This window comes from Oncorhynchus gorbuscha, linkage group LG06 (genome assembly GCF_021184085.1).
Source record: "Oncorhynchus gorbuscha isolate QuinsamMale2020 ecotype Even-year linkage group LG06, OgorEven_v1.0, whole genome shotgun sequence".
Taxonomy (NCBI): Eukaryota; Metazoa; Chordata; class Actinopteri; order Salmoniformes; family Salmonidae; genus Oncorhynchus; species Oncorhynchus gorbuscha.
The window spans coordinates 13,190,391-13,210,822 of NC_060178.1; the positions used below are offsets into that span (position 1 = coordinate 13,190,391).

At 45.6% G+C, this 20,432-nt stretch overlaps 1 protein-coding gene across 1 annotated transcript in view; it reads left to right on the forward strand.

Annotated features, from left to right (window-relative positions):
* The window catches only part of LOC124037569 (harmonin-like), a 41,081-nt gene extending 21,371 nt beyond the window's left edge, over nt 1–19,710 (forward strand). Inside the window, exons 15-20 of the mRNA XM_046352393.1 lie at nt 10,234–10,266; nt 11,001–11,054; nt 12,736–12,835; nt 13,366–13,475; nt 13,947–14,002; nt 18,646–19,710. Coding sequence (XP_046208349.1) covers nt 10,234–10,266; nt 11,001–11,054; nt 12,736–12,835; nt 13,366–13,475; nt 13,947–14,002; nt 18,646–18,658 — 366 coding nt within the window. The 3' untranslated portion in view covers nt 18,659–19,710. The remainder of the gene's footprint in view (nt 1–10,233; nt 10,267–11,000; nt 11,055–12,735; nt 12,836–13,365; nt 13,476–13,946; nt 14,003–18,645) is intronic.
* The last annotated feature ends 722 nt before the right edge of the window (nt 19,711–20,432 follow it).

Below are 20,432 nucleotides of genomic sequence, written 5' to 3' on the forward strand. Positions count from 1 at the left end.
GGAGGAGGTAGGAGTAATGATCTGACTGGTTTAGAAGGTAGGACTAATGATCTGACTGGTTTAGGAGGTAGGAGTAATGATCTGACTGGTGGAGGAGGTAGGAGTAATGATCTGACTGGTGGAGGAGGTAGGAGTAATGATCTGACTGGTGGAGGAGGTAGGAGTAATGATCTGACTGGTGGAGGAGGTAGGAGTAATGATCTGACTGGTTTAGAAGGTAGGACTAATGATCTGACTGGTTTAGGAGGTAGGAGTAATGATCTGACTGGTGGAGGAGGTAGGAGTAATGATCTGACTGGTGGAGGAGGTAGGAGTAATGATCTGACTGGTGTAGGAGGTAGGAGTAATGATCTGACTGGTGGAGGAGGTAGGAGTAATGATCTGACTGGTGGAGGAGGTAGGAGTAATGATCTGACTGGTGGAGGAGGTAGGAGTAATGATCTGACTGGTGCAGGAGGTAGGAGTAATGATCTGACTGGTTTAGGAGGTAGGAGTAATGATCTGGCTGGTGCAGGAGGTAGGAGTAATGATCTGACTGGTGGAGGAGGTAGGAGTAATGATCTGACTGGTGTAGGAGGTAGGAGTAATGATCTGACTGGTGCAGGAGGTAGGAGTAATGATCTGACTGGTGGAGGAGGTAGGAGTAATGATCTGACTGGTGTAGGAGGTAGGAGTAATGATCTGACTGGTGCAGGAGGTAGGAGTAATGATCTGACTGGTGGAGGAGGTAGGAGTAATGATCTGACTGGTGTAGGAGGTAGGAGTAATGATCTGACTGGTGCAGGAGGTAGGAGTAAGGATCTGACTGGTGGAGGAGGTAGGAGTAATGATCTGACTGGTGTAGGAGGTAGGACTAATGATCTGACTGGTGGAGGAGGTAGGAGTAATGATCTGACTGGTGGAGGAGGTAGGAGTAATGATCTGACTGGTGGAGGAGGTAGGAGTAATGATCTGACTGGTGGAGGAGGTAGGAGTAATGATCTGACTGGTGTAGGAGGTAGGACTAATGATCTGACTGGTGGAGGAGGTAGGAGTAATGATCTGACTGGTGGAGGAGGTAGGAGTAATGATCTGACTGGTGGAGGAGGTAGGAGTAATGATCTGACTGGTGGAGGAGGTAGGAGTAATGATCTGACTGGTTTAGAAGGTAGGAGTAATGATCTGGCTGGTGCAGGAGGTAGGAGTAATGTCCATATAACACCATGCCGTATAAGTGAGAATATTTAATGACAGTCACAAACACTTTATTTTCTGTTGATGTTTTGTCAGCACACGCCAATAGTATGTGCAATCTTTTTAAATTTATACCTGTATGACCTGGCCATAACCCAGCCTTGAGTTCTATGTTGTTTTTATGACTGAGCCATAACCCAGCCTTGAGTTATATGTTGTTTTTATGACTGAGCCATAACCCAGCCTTTAGTTATAGATTGTTCTATATGAGTGACCAGTGACGCAATCTTGAGTATTTCGTTGCCTTGCATTGCGCTGTGCCGTGCCCCAGGTGTCAGAGACTGAGCAGGAGGATCTGGAGGAGTCAGAGAAGGTGCAGCACTGGGTGAAACGTCTCTGTCAGACACAGCTGGAACAAATTTCCTGTGTAGAGAACGAGTCCCCAAAGGTACACCTAGAACCCCCTTTCCTAGAACTATGTATAACTACCCTCCCTATAACTATGTGGAACCACCTCTCCTAGAACTATGTAGAACCACCCTTCCTAGAGCTATGTAGAACCACCTCTCCTAGCACTATGTAGAACCAACTCTCCTAGAACCCCCTTTCCTCTGTGTATCGGTGAGGACCACCTGTCGCATATGATATTTTATATTTGTAGTAACTCTTCATCATTTAATGTTTTTTCCCTTCCGTTGGTAACTGATAGATTTGTGGTAGGATACAGTGAGTCATTTATCTTGTTATTAAAAGACAATGATTGTAGTGCAGTCACAGTACTCTGGGACTGTCTGTGGAGTACAGTGATAGCACTGTGGTTGTGAGTGTCTGAGTGGCAGGGCTTGTCCTTCAGGTGTCCCCTCCTTGCTCTCCTGCCTCTGGGCCCATGGTGAGGTATTTCTACGTGGGTCTCCAGCTGGCCACCACTGACCTGGATGATTTCAACTTGGATGAGGTGGACCAGAGTCTGAAAGGGCCCCTGAAGAGACTGGCCCCCACCTAGCCTTCTTCCTCCCAGCCCCCACCAGCCCTACCTCTCCCTGCACTTTCCCCCAGACTCAACCCCGTCAACCCCCCCCCCCGCCATCCGCAAGCCTCCTCCCTCGGCTTCTACAGCGGCCTCCAGAGGAAGTCAGCTCCGTCCTCCTCCTCCTTCCAAGTACCCTCCCTACTCCTCCTCCCACTACCCCCTCCCTCACAGTCCTACATGCCCCCTCCTCCCCCGGCCCACCCCTCAACCTCCCCCTCCTCCTCCCCCACCCCCCCAGCACCCAGAGGAGAGGCTGGGGGAGGGTCCCATGGATGGTACCACCACCATCACCCCTCCAGTCATTCAGAGACAAGGAGCGAATGGAAGCAGGGTGGGTACCTGCCAATGGGAGGTTACTACTTGTCCAATGCCAGGGAAATGACCTACCCCTCGAACTTTAAGGTAGCCTCCCTGGGGTGTCTATGGTCTGGTCTGAAAACAGCCCCTAGCCCTTGCCTTCCCCCAAAACCTTTTAGCTGAGTTGATCGGAGCAGACAACAATTCACAATGACTGAATGGTGTGAAGAAGACATCTCTTTCCTCTCCATTAAAATGAAATGCTGTTTTTTATTCAGTTTGTCAAGTCTCTGTGTGATTTGTAAGGTTGTTATAGTATTTGACAGCAGTGGGTGTAGAAATCGCATGGCGTGTTGTGGTGTGATATGCAGTAAGTGTGTGTGTGTGTGTGTGTGTGTGTGTGTGTGTGTGTGTGTGTGTGTGTGTGTGTGTGTGTGTGTGTGTGTGTGTGTGTGTGTGTGTGTGTGTGTGTGTGTGTGTGTGTGTGTGTGTGTGTGTGTGTGTGTAACATTCATATTCCCATAGTGTTTTGCAAAAGTAATTTGGGGATGAATACACAGTACTCTTTCCCTGGTTCAGGTGATGAGAAACACTTCCCATGTCAGTGGTGTATCCAATACAAGCAATCCCCTGGTAAGTCTGATATTTGAGAGTGTTCATTAAGCCTGCCTAGAAGGAGGTACTTGTGTGATGTGAACAAATGTTGAGACAAGCTGGAGATCTGTTGACATTGAAACCACACAACTTTCTTCACAGTTCTAGAACATCCCCAGGGCTCTGACCTTACAGGGTTAAACATAGATATACATAGGGTTAAATCACAGGGTTAAAGCTCTGATGTCACTGGTTTCATCATGAGCTGTTTGTTCTGGGATTGAGCAGTAGATTCCTGCTTCTCACTGTAGACCACTGTAACCCCATTGCTTGCTGTCATATTTGCTGCTGAATGGATGTTCCCAATAACAAATAGCTCCTAGCCCGCCCAACCAGAGGTGTCAGATGGCCTCTGCCATGTCTAAACCAGTCATGTTACCCCAGAGCCAGTCCCATCGACCTACCCCATGCCAAGAAAAACAGGCTCCTAACCCCCCTCTTTAGCTCTCCCTAAAAACCCTCAAGCCCTTTGTGGACGCTTGTTATGTTCTCCTGTCACTGTCCCTAGCCGGGGTACTAGTTGGTTATCACTGTCCCTAGTCGTGGTGCTAGTTGGTTGTCACTGTCCCTAGCCGGGGTGCTAGTTGGTTGTCACTGTCCCTAGCCGGGGTGCTAGTTGGTTGTCACTGTCCCTAGTCGGGGTGCTAGTTGGTTGTCACTGTCCCTAGCCGGGGTGCTAGTTGGTTGTCACTGTCCCTAGCCGGGGTGCTAGTTGGTTGTCACTGTCCCTAACCGGGGTGCTAGTTGGTTGTCACTGTCCCTAGCCGGGGTGCTAGTTGGTTGTCACTGTCCCTAGCCGGGGTGCTAGTTGGTTGTCACTGTCCCTAGTCGGGGTGCTAGTTTGTTGTCACTGTCCCTAGCCGGGGTGCTAGTTGGTTGTCACTGTCCCTAGCCGGGGTGCTAGTTGGTTGTCACTGTCCCTAGCCGGGGTGCTAGTTGGTTGTCACTGTCCCTAGCCGGGGTGCTAGTTGGTTGTCACTGTCCCTAGCCGGGGTGCTAGTTGGTTGTCACTGTCCCTAGCCGGGGTGCTAGTTGGTTGTCACTGTCCCTAGCCGGGGTGCTAGTTGGTTGTCACTGTCCCTAGCCGGGGTGCTAGTTGGTTGTCACTGTCCCTAGCCGGGGTGCTAGCTTCTGAAGTTAAATAATTGTATGTTCGTTAATGGGAAAATATAGTTGTTTTTTCCAATTCATGAAAGGTTTCTGTTTTGGAGATAATAGCGAGGCTACGCTAATGTGCCGTCCTCTCTTCCTGACACCCTGTTTAATTGCATGACTATGGAGATAGCACTCTGCTCCCGCTGGTCATTTACCATATCTCAGCACCACAGGAGGTTGGTGGCACCTTAATTGGGGAGGACGGGCTCGTGGTAATGGCTGGAATGATATCAAAAAACATCAAACACATGGTTTCCATTGATGCGATTCCATTTACTCTGTTCCAGCCATTGCTATGAGCTGTCCTCTCCTCAGCAGCTTCCACTGGTCACCACCATCCAGAAAAACCAAGGGAGGATCGAGTCTTCATATATTATCCATGTTGTCAAGGGTGAATCCACAGAGACTATTATAGTCTTTGCAGTTTATCAACAGAACTTGTCAGTAAACGAGTACTTAACCCTACGATGCAGAGAGGGAGAGAGAAAAAGAAGAAGCTTAGTGTCTCTTCTGAATGACATCTGGTTTCTGTGCTACAGCCGCCGGAGATGCTGAAACGATGGTGACGTACAACACCTCCTTTAGGTCCAACAACAAGAGACAAGTAATACATACCCATCACCACCTTCCCCTCTGACTCTCCTCTGCTCTCCTCTGCTCTGAGTGGTTATTAGTAGTTTAGTGGCTGTTTCCCCTTCCTCTTTCCTAACTAAATCAATCCCTCTTTCTTCACCAGAGTGATGCGTGTAGTGACTGCCTCCTTTACTTCTCTGGTTCTCAATCTGTCCTCTTTGTTTGCTGCACTAGTTCCTTGTAGTCGCACATTCGATAACTCAACTAATGACTGTGGAGTGCACATGTATTGGGCATTCTTTTGTCTCTGTGTCGATATGCGGATGGTGTGGATGCTGAATGGTGTACATTATGTGGGTGTACGTCTTCTTTTAGTGTCCAGGTTTATCTCATGTTATCTGACAGTGCAATGTCCTGCTGTCAAGGCCTTTTTAGTATTTGATATAAAAGGGGATTGGGAACACAAAAAACTTCTCTGCTCTATGAAGAAAGAGCTCCATGTTTTTACACAACCCTACAGATCATAGTTATTGTTAAAACCAACTTTGATTTTACAGTCCTTGTTCTTAACTTCATTCCCTAACACTTCCAGATCTGTCCTAACAAACTCTGTGGAAATCTCAATTGGTACTCTGCTATACCCTATATTCTGCACTATACTGTATCTGGTGGAAAGTGGTGCACTATAGGCAATTCGTGATGCAGCCTCGTACCTCAGGGGGTCTTTTGTTCTTGTGATGCTTTCAAAAATCTGTTGATGTGTCCATGAGCAAGGAACTGAACTCTAATTGTTCCAGGGTCGCCGTCAATAATGGCTGATCCCAGGCTCTGACCCCGCTCTCTAAGGGTTCTCAGGAGTGGTGGGATATGCAAGAAAACGATTGACCAATTCGCACTTGTACATGTGTGAAATAGGACAAATGTAAGCACTCACTGATTTATTATTGTGTTATGATTATATTCAAAATAGGTCAATGTCATTGCAATGAATAGGCTTGTACTCAGAATGTCATCTTACTCAGTCAGATTCAATCAACGTTCATTCAGAAAGCAATGCTTTTATAGAGACGCTTTTTATTCCTCCTTTGTCCATGAATGCAGAATGACGCGCTGTGGCCCTCAGATTTTGATGGTCACAGATGACGGTGTGTGTGCTTTTGTGTGTGTGTGTGTGTGTGTGTGTGTGTGTGTGTGTGTGTGTGTGTGTGTGTGTGTGTGTGTGTGTGTGTGTGTGTGTGTGTGTGTGTGTGTGTGTGTGTGTGTGTGTGTGTGTGTGTGTGTGTGTGTGTGTGTGTCAATGAGGCCTGTCCTAGAGGAGAAAGATGAGCCTTTAGATGTCACACTGTGAATGTGATATTAGCAGGCAGAGACACGTGAAATGCAGATTGAACAATCCTGTTTTGTTTTTTATTTTCAACTCCCTTTGAGATGTTTTGAAGTGAAAATTCGAAATGCCGTCGCTATCTCACTTATTCAAACAACAGTGATTGAACAGTGGAGGAAACAGAAAAACTGATTTTCAGTAACAATGGAAATTTGCTTCAAAAATCAATGTTTTATACAGTACCTTGCAAAAGCTTTCAACCCTTTGCATTTTTCCTATTTTGTTTCATTACAACCTGTAATTAAATGGATTATTATCTGGATTTCATGTAATGGACATACACAAAATAGACCAAACTGGTTAAGTGAAATGAAAAAAAAAACTTGCAAAAAAAAATCCAAACAAATAAAAAAGACGTGCTTATGTATTCACCCCTTTGCTATGAAGCCCCCTACATAAGATCTGGTGCAACCAATTACCTTCAGAAGTCACAGAATTACTTAAGTAAAGTCCACCTGTGTCCAATCTAAGCGTCACATGATCTCAGTATATATACACCTGTTCTGAAAGGCCCCAGTGTCTGCAACACCACTAAGCAAGGGGCACCACCAAGCAAGCGGCACTATGAAGGCCAAGGAGCTCTCCAAACAGGTCAGGGACAAAGTTGTGGAGAAGTACAGATCAAGGTTGGGTTATAAAAAAAGCTCCAAAACTTTGAACATCCCACGGAGCACCATTAAATCCATTATTTAAAAAAAGGAAAGAATATGGCACCACAACAAACCTGCCAAGAGAGGGCCGCCCAGCAAAACTCACAGACCAGGCAGGGAGTGCATTAATCAGAGATACAACAAGGAGACCAAAGATAACATTGAAGGAGCTGCAACGCTCCACAGCAGAGATTGGAGTATCTGTCCATAGGACCACTTTAAGCCGTGCACTCCACAGAGTTGTGCTTTAAGGAAGAGTGGCCAGAAAAAAGCCATTGCTTAAAGAAAAAAATAACAAACACACTTGGTGTTCGCCAAAAGGCATGTGGGAGACTCCCCAAAAGAAGGTATTCTGGTCAGATGAGACTAAAATTGAGATTTTTGGCCATCAAGGAAAATGCTACGTCAGACGCAAACCCAAAACATTTCATCACCCCGAGAAAACCATCCCCGCAGTGAAGCATGGTGGTGGCAGCATCATGTTGTGGGGATGTTTTTCATTGGCAGGGACTGGGAAACTGGTCAGCATTCAAGGAATGGCGCTAAATACAGGGAAATGCTTGAGGGAAACCTGTTTCAGTCTTCCAGAGATTTGAGACAGGGACGAAGGTTCACCTTCCAGCAGGACAATTACCGTAAGCATACTTCTAAAGCAACTCTCAAGTGGTTTAAGGAGAAACATTTAAATGTATTGGAATGGCCTAGTCAAAGCCCAGACCTCAATCCAATTGAGAATCTGTGGTATGACTTAAAGATTGCTGTACATCAGCGGAACCCATCCAACTTGAAGGAGTTGTAGCAGTTTTGCCTGGAAGAATGGGCAACAATCCCAGTGGTTAGATGTGCCAAGCTTTTAGAGACATACCCCAAGAGACTTGTACATTTAACATTTACATTTAAGTCATTTAGCAGACGCTCTTATCCAGAGCGACTTACAAATTGGTGCATTCACCTTATGACATCCAGTGGAACAGTCACTTTACAATAGTGCATCTAAATCTTAAAGGGGGGGGTGAGAGGGATTACTTATCCTATCCTAGGTATTCCTTAAAGAGGTGGGGTTTCAGGTGTCTCCGGAAGGTGGTGATTGACTCTGCTGTCCTGGCGTCGTGAGGGAGTTTGTTCCACCATTGGGGGGCCAGAGCAGCGAACAGTTTTGACTGGGCTGAGCGGGAGCTGTACTTCCTCAGTGGTAGGGAGGCGAGCAGGCCAGAGGTGGATGAACGCAGTGCCCTTGTTTGGGTGTAGGGCCTGATCAGAGCCTGGAGGTACTGAGGTGCCGTTCCCCTCACAGCTCCGTAGGCAAGCACCATGGTCTTGTAGCGGATGCGAGCTTCAACTGGAAGCCAGTGGAGAGAACGGAGGAGCGGGGTGACGTGAGAGAACTTGGGAAGGTTGAACACCAGACGGGCTGCGGCGTTCTGGATGAGTTGAAGGGGTTTAATGGCACAGGCAGGGAGTCCAGCCAACAACGAGTTGCAGTAATCCAGACGGGAGATGACAAGTGCCTGGATTAGGACCTGCGCCGCTTCCTGTGTGAGGCAGGGTCGTACTCTGCGGATGTTGTAGAGCATGAACCTACAGGAACGGGCCACCGCCTTGAGGTTGGTTGAGAACGACAGGGTGTTGTCCAGGATCACGCCAAGGTTCTTAGCGCTCTGGGAGGAGGACACAATGGAGTTGTCAACCGTGATGGCGAGATCATGGAACGGGCAGTCCTTCCCCAGGAGGAAGAGCAGCTCCGTCTTGCCGAGGTTCAGCTTGAGGTGGTGATCCGTCATCCACACTGATATGTCTGCCAGACATGCAGAGATGCGATTCGCCACCTGGTCATCAGAAGGGGGAAAGGAGAAGATTAATTGTGTGTCGTCTGCATAGCAATGATAGGAGAGACCATGTCATGTGAGGTTATGACAGAGCCAAGTGACTTGGTGTATAGCGAGAATAGGAGAGGGCCTAGAACAGAGCCCTGGGGGACACCAGTGGTGAGAGCGCGTGGTGAGGAGACAGATTCTCGCCACGCCACCTGGTAGGAGCGACCTGTCAGGTAGGACGCAATCCAAGCGTGGGCCGCGCCGGAGATGCCCAACTCGGAGAGGGTGGAGAGGAGGATCTGATGGTTCACAGTATCGAAGGCAGCCGATAGATCTAGAAGGATGAGAGCAGAGGAGAGAGAGTTAGCTTTAGCAGTGTGGAGCGCCTCCGTGATACAGAGGAGAGCAGTCTCAGTTGAATGACTAGTAGCTGTAATTGCTGCCAAAGGTGGCTCTACAAAGTATTGACTTTAGGGGGGGTGAATAGTTATGCACTCACAAGTTTTATGTTTTTTTTGTGTCTTATTTCTTGTTTGTTTCACAATAAAAAATATTTTGCATCTTCAAAGTGTTAGGCAAGTTGTGTATATCCAATGATACAACCCCCCCCCCTAAAATCCATTTTAATTCCAGGTTGTAAGGCAACAAAATAGGAAAAATGCCAAGGGGGTGAATACTTTCGCAAGCCACTGTAGTTACAACCATTGCATTGAAACGCTGAAATGTGTTGGTTTTAGCAATAAAACATTGGTTTTTGAAGCAACAATTTTATTTAAAGAGTTGAATATATAGTTAGCTGATATTCATACTGACGTTCTTATCGCTACAGTCGCATAGACCTTTATTTTACAAAGCTTGAGATGGAAAGATATGGAAAATGGATCCACAAGCTTGGTTTTTCTCATATTATTAAATTCATCAATTTAAAGTACATTTAAAGACATAGAAGTGGTTGTCAAAAGAAATCTAGCTCTTCAACACTCAGCACACTCATTCTCTGCTAGGGCCTGATTACATGCCAAAGTGATTTAGATACATAATGATAAATGGTACGCTACATTGATCTGGTTTGTGTTGAACCTATGAAGAAGTTTTACAATGTTGTAAACTAACAAATGAAAGTATTGCCTTTTCAGTTTACATCACAGATTGTGTAAAATGTCAGACTTATCCAAATCCTTTGTATGGACTAGAGCAATAAATCAGCTGAGACCAGGGTGATATAAGGCTATATTGCAGGCCTATTGCTCAACCATGTTTCCTAGTGGTGCTAAACCTCAATGCAGAAATGACACGGTGAACTATCTAATCCAGAGGCTCTTAAGCTTTTTCAGCTCGAGACCCAAATGAAAAATGTACTGTCCTCGAACAACCCAAAATAAATAGAAACAGTGTGTTATTATCAAAGTTTACTCATAACTCGGGACCCACCTCTCACATCCTCAGGGCCAACTTTGGGTCCGAAAGAAACCCTGGTCTAATCATATGTTGTTTGTCTTTCAGAAATATGTGGAAGACTTTGATCCCCTCTCCATGGTACTGTATGCCTGAGCGGAGCCTGTATATATCTGCCAGACTATTAGACATATAGGATCATGTCATGTATACAGGTGTAGAACCAACCATATGCAAATACATCTCTTTGAAGAAGTAGATCATTCATATCCCACTGGGCACAGACGTCAATTCAACGTCTATTCCACGTTGGTTCAACGTCATTTCATTGTTGAAAACAACATTGATTCAACCAGCATGTGCCCAGTGGGATGCCAATAATATCGTTACCAAGAGACCAAACAGAAGACGTGCCTTTGAAGATCTGTGAAACATGTCTTTGACTATAAAGCTGTGTGCAAATGTCAGTCTCCATCCAATGTGAGCCATGCCTTCTAGGTAACCATAGATCCTCATCGAGTCACTGTTACAGCCAGTCTGTGTTATAGCCTTCCTGGAAACCTCTCTTTTGTTCTCATCTTTCTTTGAGAAAGTAAATGCACCTCAGGGAAGCAGTTTTCTACATCTAAAGCCATATATCATGAAGATATAATGTATAGATTGTACCATCTATACAATCTTAGAAAAAAAGGTGCCACAGTATATAGAACCTAAAAGGGTTCTTCGGCTGTCCCCATAGGATAACTTTGTCAATAAGGAGGGTTCTATGGGCACTGCCAAAGATTCCTTTTGGAACCCCTTTTTGTGTGTACATGTCTATTCACTGTGATCCAGTGTTGTGATGTAACCACCCTGCTCTCTGGCTGTGTTAACAGTTCTCCTCGGAGCAGATAGCTGGACGAGACGTGAGACAGCTGAGAATCAAAAAGGTAATCAGAACCCGCCTCAGGATGAACTGTCCAGTTATGACTATACTTCCCAGGTTGCTAAGCTTTTCATGAAGGAAAGAAGGATCCAAACACATTTTACTTCGGGGAACATACAGCTAATCTTGCCCTGCAGAACCATTCCTTTATTTCCTCATACAGACGTTCAGGAGGATGATGACAATGCATCTAAATCTTTCAATTGTATGTAATTAATGGATTACATGTAATTCCAATGTCTACCAGCATGTCACATGTGCAACCAGAGGGAACAAAAATCCAGACCACCTTTACTCCACACACAGAGATGTGTACAAAGCTCTCCCTCACCCTCCATTTGGCAAATCTGACAATCCTCCTGATTCCTGCTTACAAGCAAAACCTAAAGCAGGAAGTACCCGTGACTCACTCAATAAGGAAGTGGTCAGATGACTATCAGCTAATTTGCATACCACCCCAACAGATCCACAGATGATGCAATCTCTATTGCACTCCACATTCCACTTTCCCACCTGGACAAAAGGAACACCTACTTGAGAATGCTATTCATTGACTAAAGTTCAGCGTTCAACACCATAGTGCCCTCAAAGCTCATCACGAAACTAAGGACCCTGGGACTAAACGCCTCCCTCTGCAACTGGATCCTGAACTTCCTGACGGGCCGCCCCAGGTGGTAAGTGTAGGTAACAACACATCTGCCACGCTGATCCTCAACACGGGTGTCCCTCAGGGGTGCGTGCTCAGTCTCCTCCTGTACTTCCTGTTCACCCATGACTGCATGGCCAAGCACGACTCCAACACCATCATTTAGTTTGCCAACAACACAACAGTGGTAGGCTTGATCACTGACAACGATGAGACAGCCTATAGGGAGAAGGTCAGAGACCTGGCCGTGTGGTGCCAGGATAACAACCTCTCCCTCATTGTGATCAAGACAAAGGAGATGATTTTGGACTACAGGAAAAGGAGGACCGAGATTGTCCCCATTCTCATTGACGAGGCTGTAGTGGAGCAGGTTGAGAGCTTGAGAGCTCCTTGGTGTCCACATCACCAACAAACTATCATGGTCCAAACACACCAAGACAGTCATGAAGAGGGCACGACAGCGCCTATTCCCCCTCAGGAGACTGAAAAGATTTGGCATGGGTCCTCGGATCATCAAAAAGTTCTACTGCTGCACCATCAAGAGCAGAGGAAGGTCCAAAAAATGGTCAAAGACTCCAGCCACCCTGGTCTGTTCTCTCTACTACCGCACAGCAAGCGGCAGCGAAGCACCACATCTAACTCCACAAGGCTTCTGAACAGCTTCTACCCCCAAACCATAAGACCCCCCATTTTTACTCTGCTGCTTCTCTCTGTTTATTATCCATGCATAGTCACTTTACCTCTATCTACATGTACATATTACCTGGACGAACCGGTTCCCCACACATTGACTGTAAATGGTACCCCCCTGTATATTAGCCTCGCTACTGTTATTTTATTGTTGCTCCTTCATTATTTATATTTTTCTTATGTTTTATTTTATAGATACATTTTTTAATCCAGTTTATTATAGTAAATATACTTTTCCCTCTTTTTTATCTTCTTATAACTGCATTAGTAAGCATTTCACTTTAAGGTTTGTTGTATTCGGCTCTTGTGGCAAATACAATTTGATTTGATTTGATCTCTCTTACCTTAGGTTGGACCACTTGACCTGGCTGTGGAGGGGGGTGTAGACTCCCCTCTGGGAAAGCTAGTGGTATCTGCCATTTATGATGGAAGCTCAGTAGACAAACATGGTGAGTCCATAAATGTCATAACGAAGTCCATAAGAAAGCAACCCCATTTGTATATGTTAAAGCATTCTATTCGAAATGCAACACATCAATACTACTTTTAGCTATGCTTTGTTGTTGTTGGTGTACATAGACAAATTATTTTGTGTTTCAACACTTGATTGATTTTGGCTTCATATAAAGAACCTGACAAACAAGATTCTCTTTCCTTACGCTCTGTTGTTAACAATAAAGTTGGAATGTTGTTTTGTGTATGATTTCAGAATAGCAATGAGAAAAGGTTTATTATACCCAATCTCTCAGTCTGGTATTCATCAGGCTGACTCATTTCATATCCTCTTGGAGACGTCATAGTAGAAACTAATCCCAGGCTATTGAGTGGGATCTGGTTCCAAAGCAAAAATTCAATCTACATAGGCAGCACTAAGGTTGTGGTTTGTAAAAAAAAATAATGCAGACAGCAATTAATGAGTTTATTGTCCTGTGTGTGTCTGTGTGTGCCTGTGTGTGTGTGTGTGTGTGTGCCTCCCCAGGTGGGATAGTACCAGGAGATGAGGTGATGGCTGTGAATGGGAAGGTCCTGACTGACTCCTCACTGACAGAAGGAGAGAACTCTCTAGACTTGGCCTGGAACAGTGGAGGGGTACTACTGTCTGTTTCACAGCAACTCTGACAGCAATATCAAAGATCAGAAATACTATTGGGTATTTCTCACAGCCTAATGGATGAGTTAGGCAGCTTACGCTCATGACTATTCTCAATAAACAGACATGTATCATATTGATGCTGTATTGTTTGGTACTGCCCTGATCATTTGTACTGAAGGTCATTTGTTGCTGTACATGAGTTTCATTGATATGGTTATAAAGGCCAGCCGTAATCAAAACGTTCACACTCAGACCAGTTGGTTTTATAGTGAAGAGAGGAGAAGGGGAGTGTGGGGCAGAGAAGAGAGGAGGGGTGGAATCAATTTTACCAATAGGTCGTTTGTGAAATTTTGTAACCATAGAAATACTGTATGGAAAGGGGATAGACATGTCACAGTTTTAGGAATATGTTATATGAGCCAAACGTGATAGATTTTTCATTTCTTTATTTGTCTGTGTGTCTTTAGGATTGGTTTGAGCTGGTGATAGCAGTGTCACCTCCAAAAGAATACGAAGATGAGGTGTAAGTACATTTGCCATCAACTCAACATATTGTATAATCTCTCCATCAACTCAACATATAGTACAATCTATGTGTCACAATTATCGTAGTGAGGAGACCAAAGCGCAGCGTGATGTGAATACATCCTTTTAATGATAGATGAAACCAAACACAAAGTACACTAAACAAACAAAAAAACAAAAATATCAAAACGACCGTGACTGCTATAAATACTGAGTGCAAACATGCATCACATAGACAATAACCCACTAAATACCTAACGAAGATGGCTGCCTAAATATGGTTCCCAATCAGAGACGACGATAAACACCTGCCTCTAATTGAGAACCAATCTAGGCAACCATAGACATACATAAACACCTAGATGGTAAACAACCCCATGACCCTACAAAACCCCTAGACAGTACAAAAACACATACATCACCCATTTCACACCCTGACCTAACCAAAATATATAGAGAAAACAAAGAATACTCAGGTCAGGGCGTGACAGTACCCCCGCACAAAAGGTGCGGACTCCTGCCGCAAAAACCTAATCAAAAGGGGAGGGTCCGGGCGGGCCTTTTTCACGGCGGCAGTGCGGGACGTGGACCCCGCTCTACCTCAGTCTTGGCCCACTTAGGTGGCGCCTCTGGAGCGGGGACTCTCGTAGCGGGCCCTGGACTGAAGATCATCGTAGAGAGAGCCACTGGACCGAGGAGCGGCTCTGGCAGCTCCGGACAGGAGAGAGATTCTGGCAGCTCCTGGCTGGCCGACGGCTCTGGCAGCTCCTGGCTGGCTGACGGCTCTGGCAGGTCAAATCAAATTTATTTATATAGCCCTTCGTACATCAGCTGATATCTCAAAGTGCTGTACAGAACCCAGCCTAAAATTTCAAACAGCAAGCAATGCAGGTGTAGAAGCACGGTGGCTAGGAAAAACTCCCTAGAAAGACCAAAACCTACGAAGAAACCTAGAGAGGAACCAGGCTATGTGGGGTGGCCAGTCCTCTTCTGGCTGTGCCGGGTGGAGATTATAACAGAACATGGCCAAGATGTTCAAATGTTCATGAGTGACCAGCATGGTTCAATAATAATAAGGCAGAACAGTTGAAACTGGAGCAGCAGCACGGCCAGGTGGACAGCAGCATGTCAGGTAGTCCTGAAGCACAGTCCTAGGGCTCAGGTTCTCCGAGAGAGAGAAAGAAAGAGAGAATTAGAGAGAGCACACTTAAATTCACACAGGACACCGAATAGGACAGGAGAAGTACTCCAGATTTAATAAACTGACCCTAGCCCCCCGACACAAACTACTGCAGCATAAATACTGGAGGCTGAGACAGGAGGGGTCAGGAGACACTGTGGCCCCATCCGAGGACACCCCCGGACAGGGCCAAACAGGAAGGATATAACCCCACCCACTTTGCCAAAGCACAGCCCCCACACCACTAGAGGGATATCTTCAACCACCAACTTACCATCCTGAGACAAGGCCGAGTATAGCCCACAAAGATCTCCGCCACGGCACAACCCAAGGGGGGGCGCCAACCCAGACAGGGCTGGCGGAGACTCTGGCGGCTCAGGACAGACGGGAGACTCTGGCGGCTCAGGACAGACGGGAGACTCTGGCGGCTCAGGACAGACGGGAGACTCTGGCGGCTCAGGACAGACGGGAGACTCTGGCGGCTCAGGACAGACGGGAGACTCTGGCGGCTCAGGACAGACGGGAGACTCTGGCGGCTCAGGACAGACGGGAGACTCTGGCGGCTCAGGACAGACGGGAGACTCTGGCGGCTCAGGACAGACGGGAGACTCTGGCGGCTCAGGACAGACGGGAGACTCTGGCGGCTCAGGACAGACGGGAGACTCTGGCGGCTCAGGACAGACGGGAGACTCTGGCGGCTCAGGACAGACGGGAGACTCTGGCGGCTCAGGACAGACGGGAGACTCTGGCGGCTCAGGACAGACGGGAGACTCTGGCGCAGACATGGGCAAACTACGGCCCGCGGGCCACATACGGCCCGTTAGGCTTTTTAATCCGGCCCGCCGAACTTGTCCAAATTATAGTAAAAACCTCCTTTTTCCCCTTTCCCTGCAATGCCCACGTTTCCCCAATAGATGGCACACTCAAAACACATTGACCGTTGTTGGAGTGGCGCGTATTTCTCTTTATTTCACTTTAATTTTCACTTCGTTTCAGGTGGACATATTTTCACACATGAATGAGCTGAACGTGAAGCTACAGGGGAAAGATCAGTTTGCGCACGACATGTACACAAATGTGAGAGCCTTCAAATCCAAGCTGGTTTTATTCTCCAGGCAAATGTCAAACAAATCTTTCGCACATTTCCCCACACTAGCCGTGCAGAAAGAGGCCGCCCGAAATGCGAAGAAATACTGCAAATCACTGGACGATCTGCACAGAGAATTTTGCCGTCGGTTCTGTGATTTTGAAAAAATTGACAAGTCACTTCAACTGGTGTCCTGTCCCCTGTCACAAGACCCCGAATCAGCACCTCAGGAGCTACAATTGGAACTGATCGATCTTCAGTCTGTCTCCGTCTCAAAGGAGAAGTTCAAGTCTCTTAAACTGAATGACTTTTACGCTTCACTTAACGAGACCGCGTTTCCAAACTCGACCTACGTGTGTGAGCAGACGTTTAGCGTCATGAAAATCAACAAAGCCCATCACAGATCCAAGTTAACTGACCAACACCTCAGATCTGTCCTGAGAATTGCCACAACAAAACTCCAGACTTTGATGCACTGGCAAAAAAGGGAGACCAACAACACTGTTCCCACTGAAATGGTGAGTTTTTCTGCTGTGTTATGAAAAAATGCATATGGAAAGTTTGGAAGTGCGTCTTTTAATTAAGAGCAATGCGCATTTACGCACAGCAGTGGTACAGTAGCTTAATTAACACGCCGCACATCGCTCTTAATTTAAATTTTCAGCTGCAGGTAGGATATTTAATACAGCCTATGTCTGTGTGCTTGGCAACGATACACGTGTACAGTTTGCGCGTGAAGGCGAGGGCGTCCGTGGCGAGTTTGTAGAGCGCGCGGTCAGGACAATCCATCCATGATTTTGCGGAGTTTAACACAAGTAGATATTATTGAGCTTGAGTATTTCGTTGTGTAATAATATGTTTTGAATGTTGAAAGTGATTCCATTTTTCAATAAATGTTGATTTCTTTAACTTTGCACCTTCGATTGAAACTTATTAAAAACAGACGCAATCTTGATAAATCACAGTGCGTATGTTATTTTAATCTATTTACATTTCCTCCTCCCAGTATCTGCGAAATAGTATGTAAATGCCATATCTTGCATATTCCTTGAGACAAATTTATTAACTGATAAAGGCTATTTTTCACATTTGAAAGACAGTTAATAAATTGGGTTGTAGTGTTCTTACTGTGCTATGAGGTTTGCATGCACTACATTTAATGCTTTAGTATATCCGGCCCAAACATTCCCTCCAAATGCTCCTGGCCCGGCCCCTCTGTCAAATTTTAGAACCCATTGTGGCCCGCGAGTCAAAAAGTTTGCCCACCTCTGCTCTGGCGGCTCAGGACAGACGAGAGCACCTGTAGGAAAAAGACGGAGAGACAGCCTGGTGCAGGGGGCTGTCACCGGAGGGCTGGTGTGTGGAGGTGGCACCGGATAGACCAGACTGTGCAGGCGCACTGGAGCTCTTGAGCACCGAGCCTGCCCAACCTTACCTGGTTGAATGCTCCCCGTAGCCAGGCCTGCGAGGTGGAATAGCCCCCACTGGGCTGTGCTGGCGAACCGGGGACACCATGCGTAAGGCTCTGCTTTGGGACGGCAATATTCCTCTGGCTGAGTCCAGGGTCCTTTGCTGTCCAGAATCTCCTCCCAAGTCCATCTCTCCAGGTATCGCTGCCTCTCCTGCTGCTGCTGCCTGTTACCACGCTGCTTGGTCCTTTCTTGGTGGGTGGTTCTGTAAGGGTTGTCGTCGGTGGAAGAATGAGAGGACCAAAGCACAGCGTGGTTAGTGTTCATCTTTTTAATAAGAAACTGAACACATCAAAAATACAAAACAACAAAGTGACAACCAAAACAGTTCTTTCTGGTGCAGACACACAAAGACTGAAAATAACCAACCACAAAACACAAAGGAAAACAGGCTACCTAAATATGGTTCTCAATCAGGGACAACGATAGACAGCTGCCTCTGATTGAGAACCATAATCAGGCCAAACACAGAAATAGAAAATATAGAAAAACTAACATAGACTGCCCACCCCAATTCACGCCCTGACCATACTAAATAAAGACAAAACAAAAGGAATAAAGGTCAGAACGTGACACTATAGTGGTGGTCCCCAAGCTGTCCCAACTGTTCTGGTGCTGTGACCCATCAAATGCTTTTTTTGGAATGTTCCCATGTACCAACCAAATTATGAACTATCTAGTTGAAAGAAATCTTTCTGGTCACAATTCATGGCTCAAATAGAATCCAATGGAATCCACCAGTGGATTCAATTAGTTCATTTTGGAGAACACAGACCTATAGGGTTTCTCCACACATCTGCATGTGGTGTTATTTCTAACTTGCTCCTACTTGTGACTAAAGACATGTTTTACGGCTCCTCAACGGATGACATCCAAGTAATTCACCTGTTTCTGTCTTTCTGTAGGACGTTCTTCTGAGACACTTCATCACCCAGCCTGCCAAACAAGCCATATCCACCAACCACCCGTCTCATTATCTCTGACATACTTCTATCATCACAATCAAATCCCCGCATCAAACTGTTTCAAATGCAATGCTGATCATTACTGAAAACAAGTCTGTTCAACCAGAACCACACTGTGATGTGCTACCTGTAAACTGTCTATGAACTTCATCCTCTGTTGAGTTTAATTTAGATCCCAGTACAGATACTTCTGATACTTCTGATATATATAATAATATGAATCTGGGGTACATAATCCCCAGAGCCATATATGTAGAGAGTTGAGACATTGAGGTTACTGCATTATTATGCATTTACATGACACTACAAAATTCTATGGCAGCCATGTTAAATATGGGCAATATTTAAACGATGCTGTGTAACTGAATGTCTACAATTAGAACAGTATTTCAACATTATAAAATGTGGTCCAACTCTCTAAATACATGGCCCTGGTTTACCGCCCTTCTTCTCATGTTAGTACACCACAGCAATGGAAGTGTATCTTATTGAGTTTTGAGTCAATCCAGTGGTGAAAACCTTCGAAGAGCCCGAGTGTCAACAGGCCTGTATTGTTCCTTCCCAAGTGGAGCTGGCTATGCTGAAAGTCTGCCAAACACCCAAACATGTTAGTAGAGACTAATGGCGAGTAAACTGTAGGCTTATAGAAAATAAATACAGAGGCACACACTACATATATACGCACCCAGTCATTTACTGTGTTAACCACCAACGTTTCGGCATCACGATGCCCGTGGTTTACCCAGTAAATGACTTCAAGCTTATACTGTGTATATATGCAGTTATTTTATTTTTATAAAACTTCTAGTATGCCATAACAAGCCCTTGGCTCTCGTTGAAATAACACCCCTAAGTCCCCAATTAAAGGTGTCTGATATTATCATTCCATTACAATGGAGAAGCAGACCCCGAGACCCAGCAGGTAGGCAGGCACACTGTGAAGTAATCAATGTCCCTCCTCTGAAATCAACGCTCAGGATCAATAAAGGTATTTGTTGACTTTGACTGATGAGATTTTCTTGACTTAGACGATTCAGACAGTTTATAATGCTAGAATTCTAATGTATTCGTTAGTTTAATTTCTCTCTCATTGCATTCATTAAAATATTGTAGTGGATATCTTAAATCTCACTCATCATGCACTCCTGTGAAATGATTAACGTCCACAGGGGGCAGTCGTGATCCAGTCCTGGTCGGATTTTACAGTACTTGGCAAGGTCTCCCTTAATGGTTTGGTAATTCATTTGGCCACTTAAACACATAAAATATTCATCTTAATTATTGTAGCCTGTGTAAAATCGGTTGTACATTTATCAATTGCATGTGTCTACAAATGAAGTAGTTCAATTAGGAGTGCATGCCTAGAGCTATAATACACAAGGCGATTATGTAATAGCAATGCTCACTGCTCAGGCAGTTCAGCTCATTTTAAAATGTGGTGGCATACGTGACTGTCTATAGGACCATTGTGTGCGAATGTATTGGATTGACCGGTTTGTGTACAGTAGTCGAAGGCTCACATGCTCAAGACAAAGGTGGCCTAGAAATTGTGTCTCTCATTCCCTCCTCCACGGTAAGCGGTTTCAGTACCGTGGCCAGCTCCTGGTAAAGGAACAGAACCCCAGATGGTCACGGAATCCATCCATCATTTCTGACAGTTAACCAATTGTCTTTTGTTTGAGGACGTGATGGACTCCAGCTTCGTTTAAAAACAAATAGGGACAAAC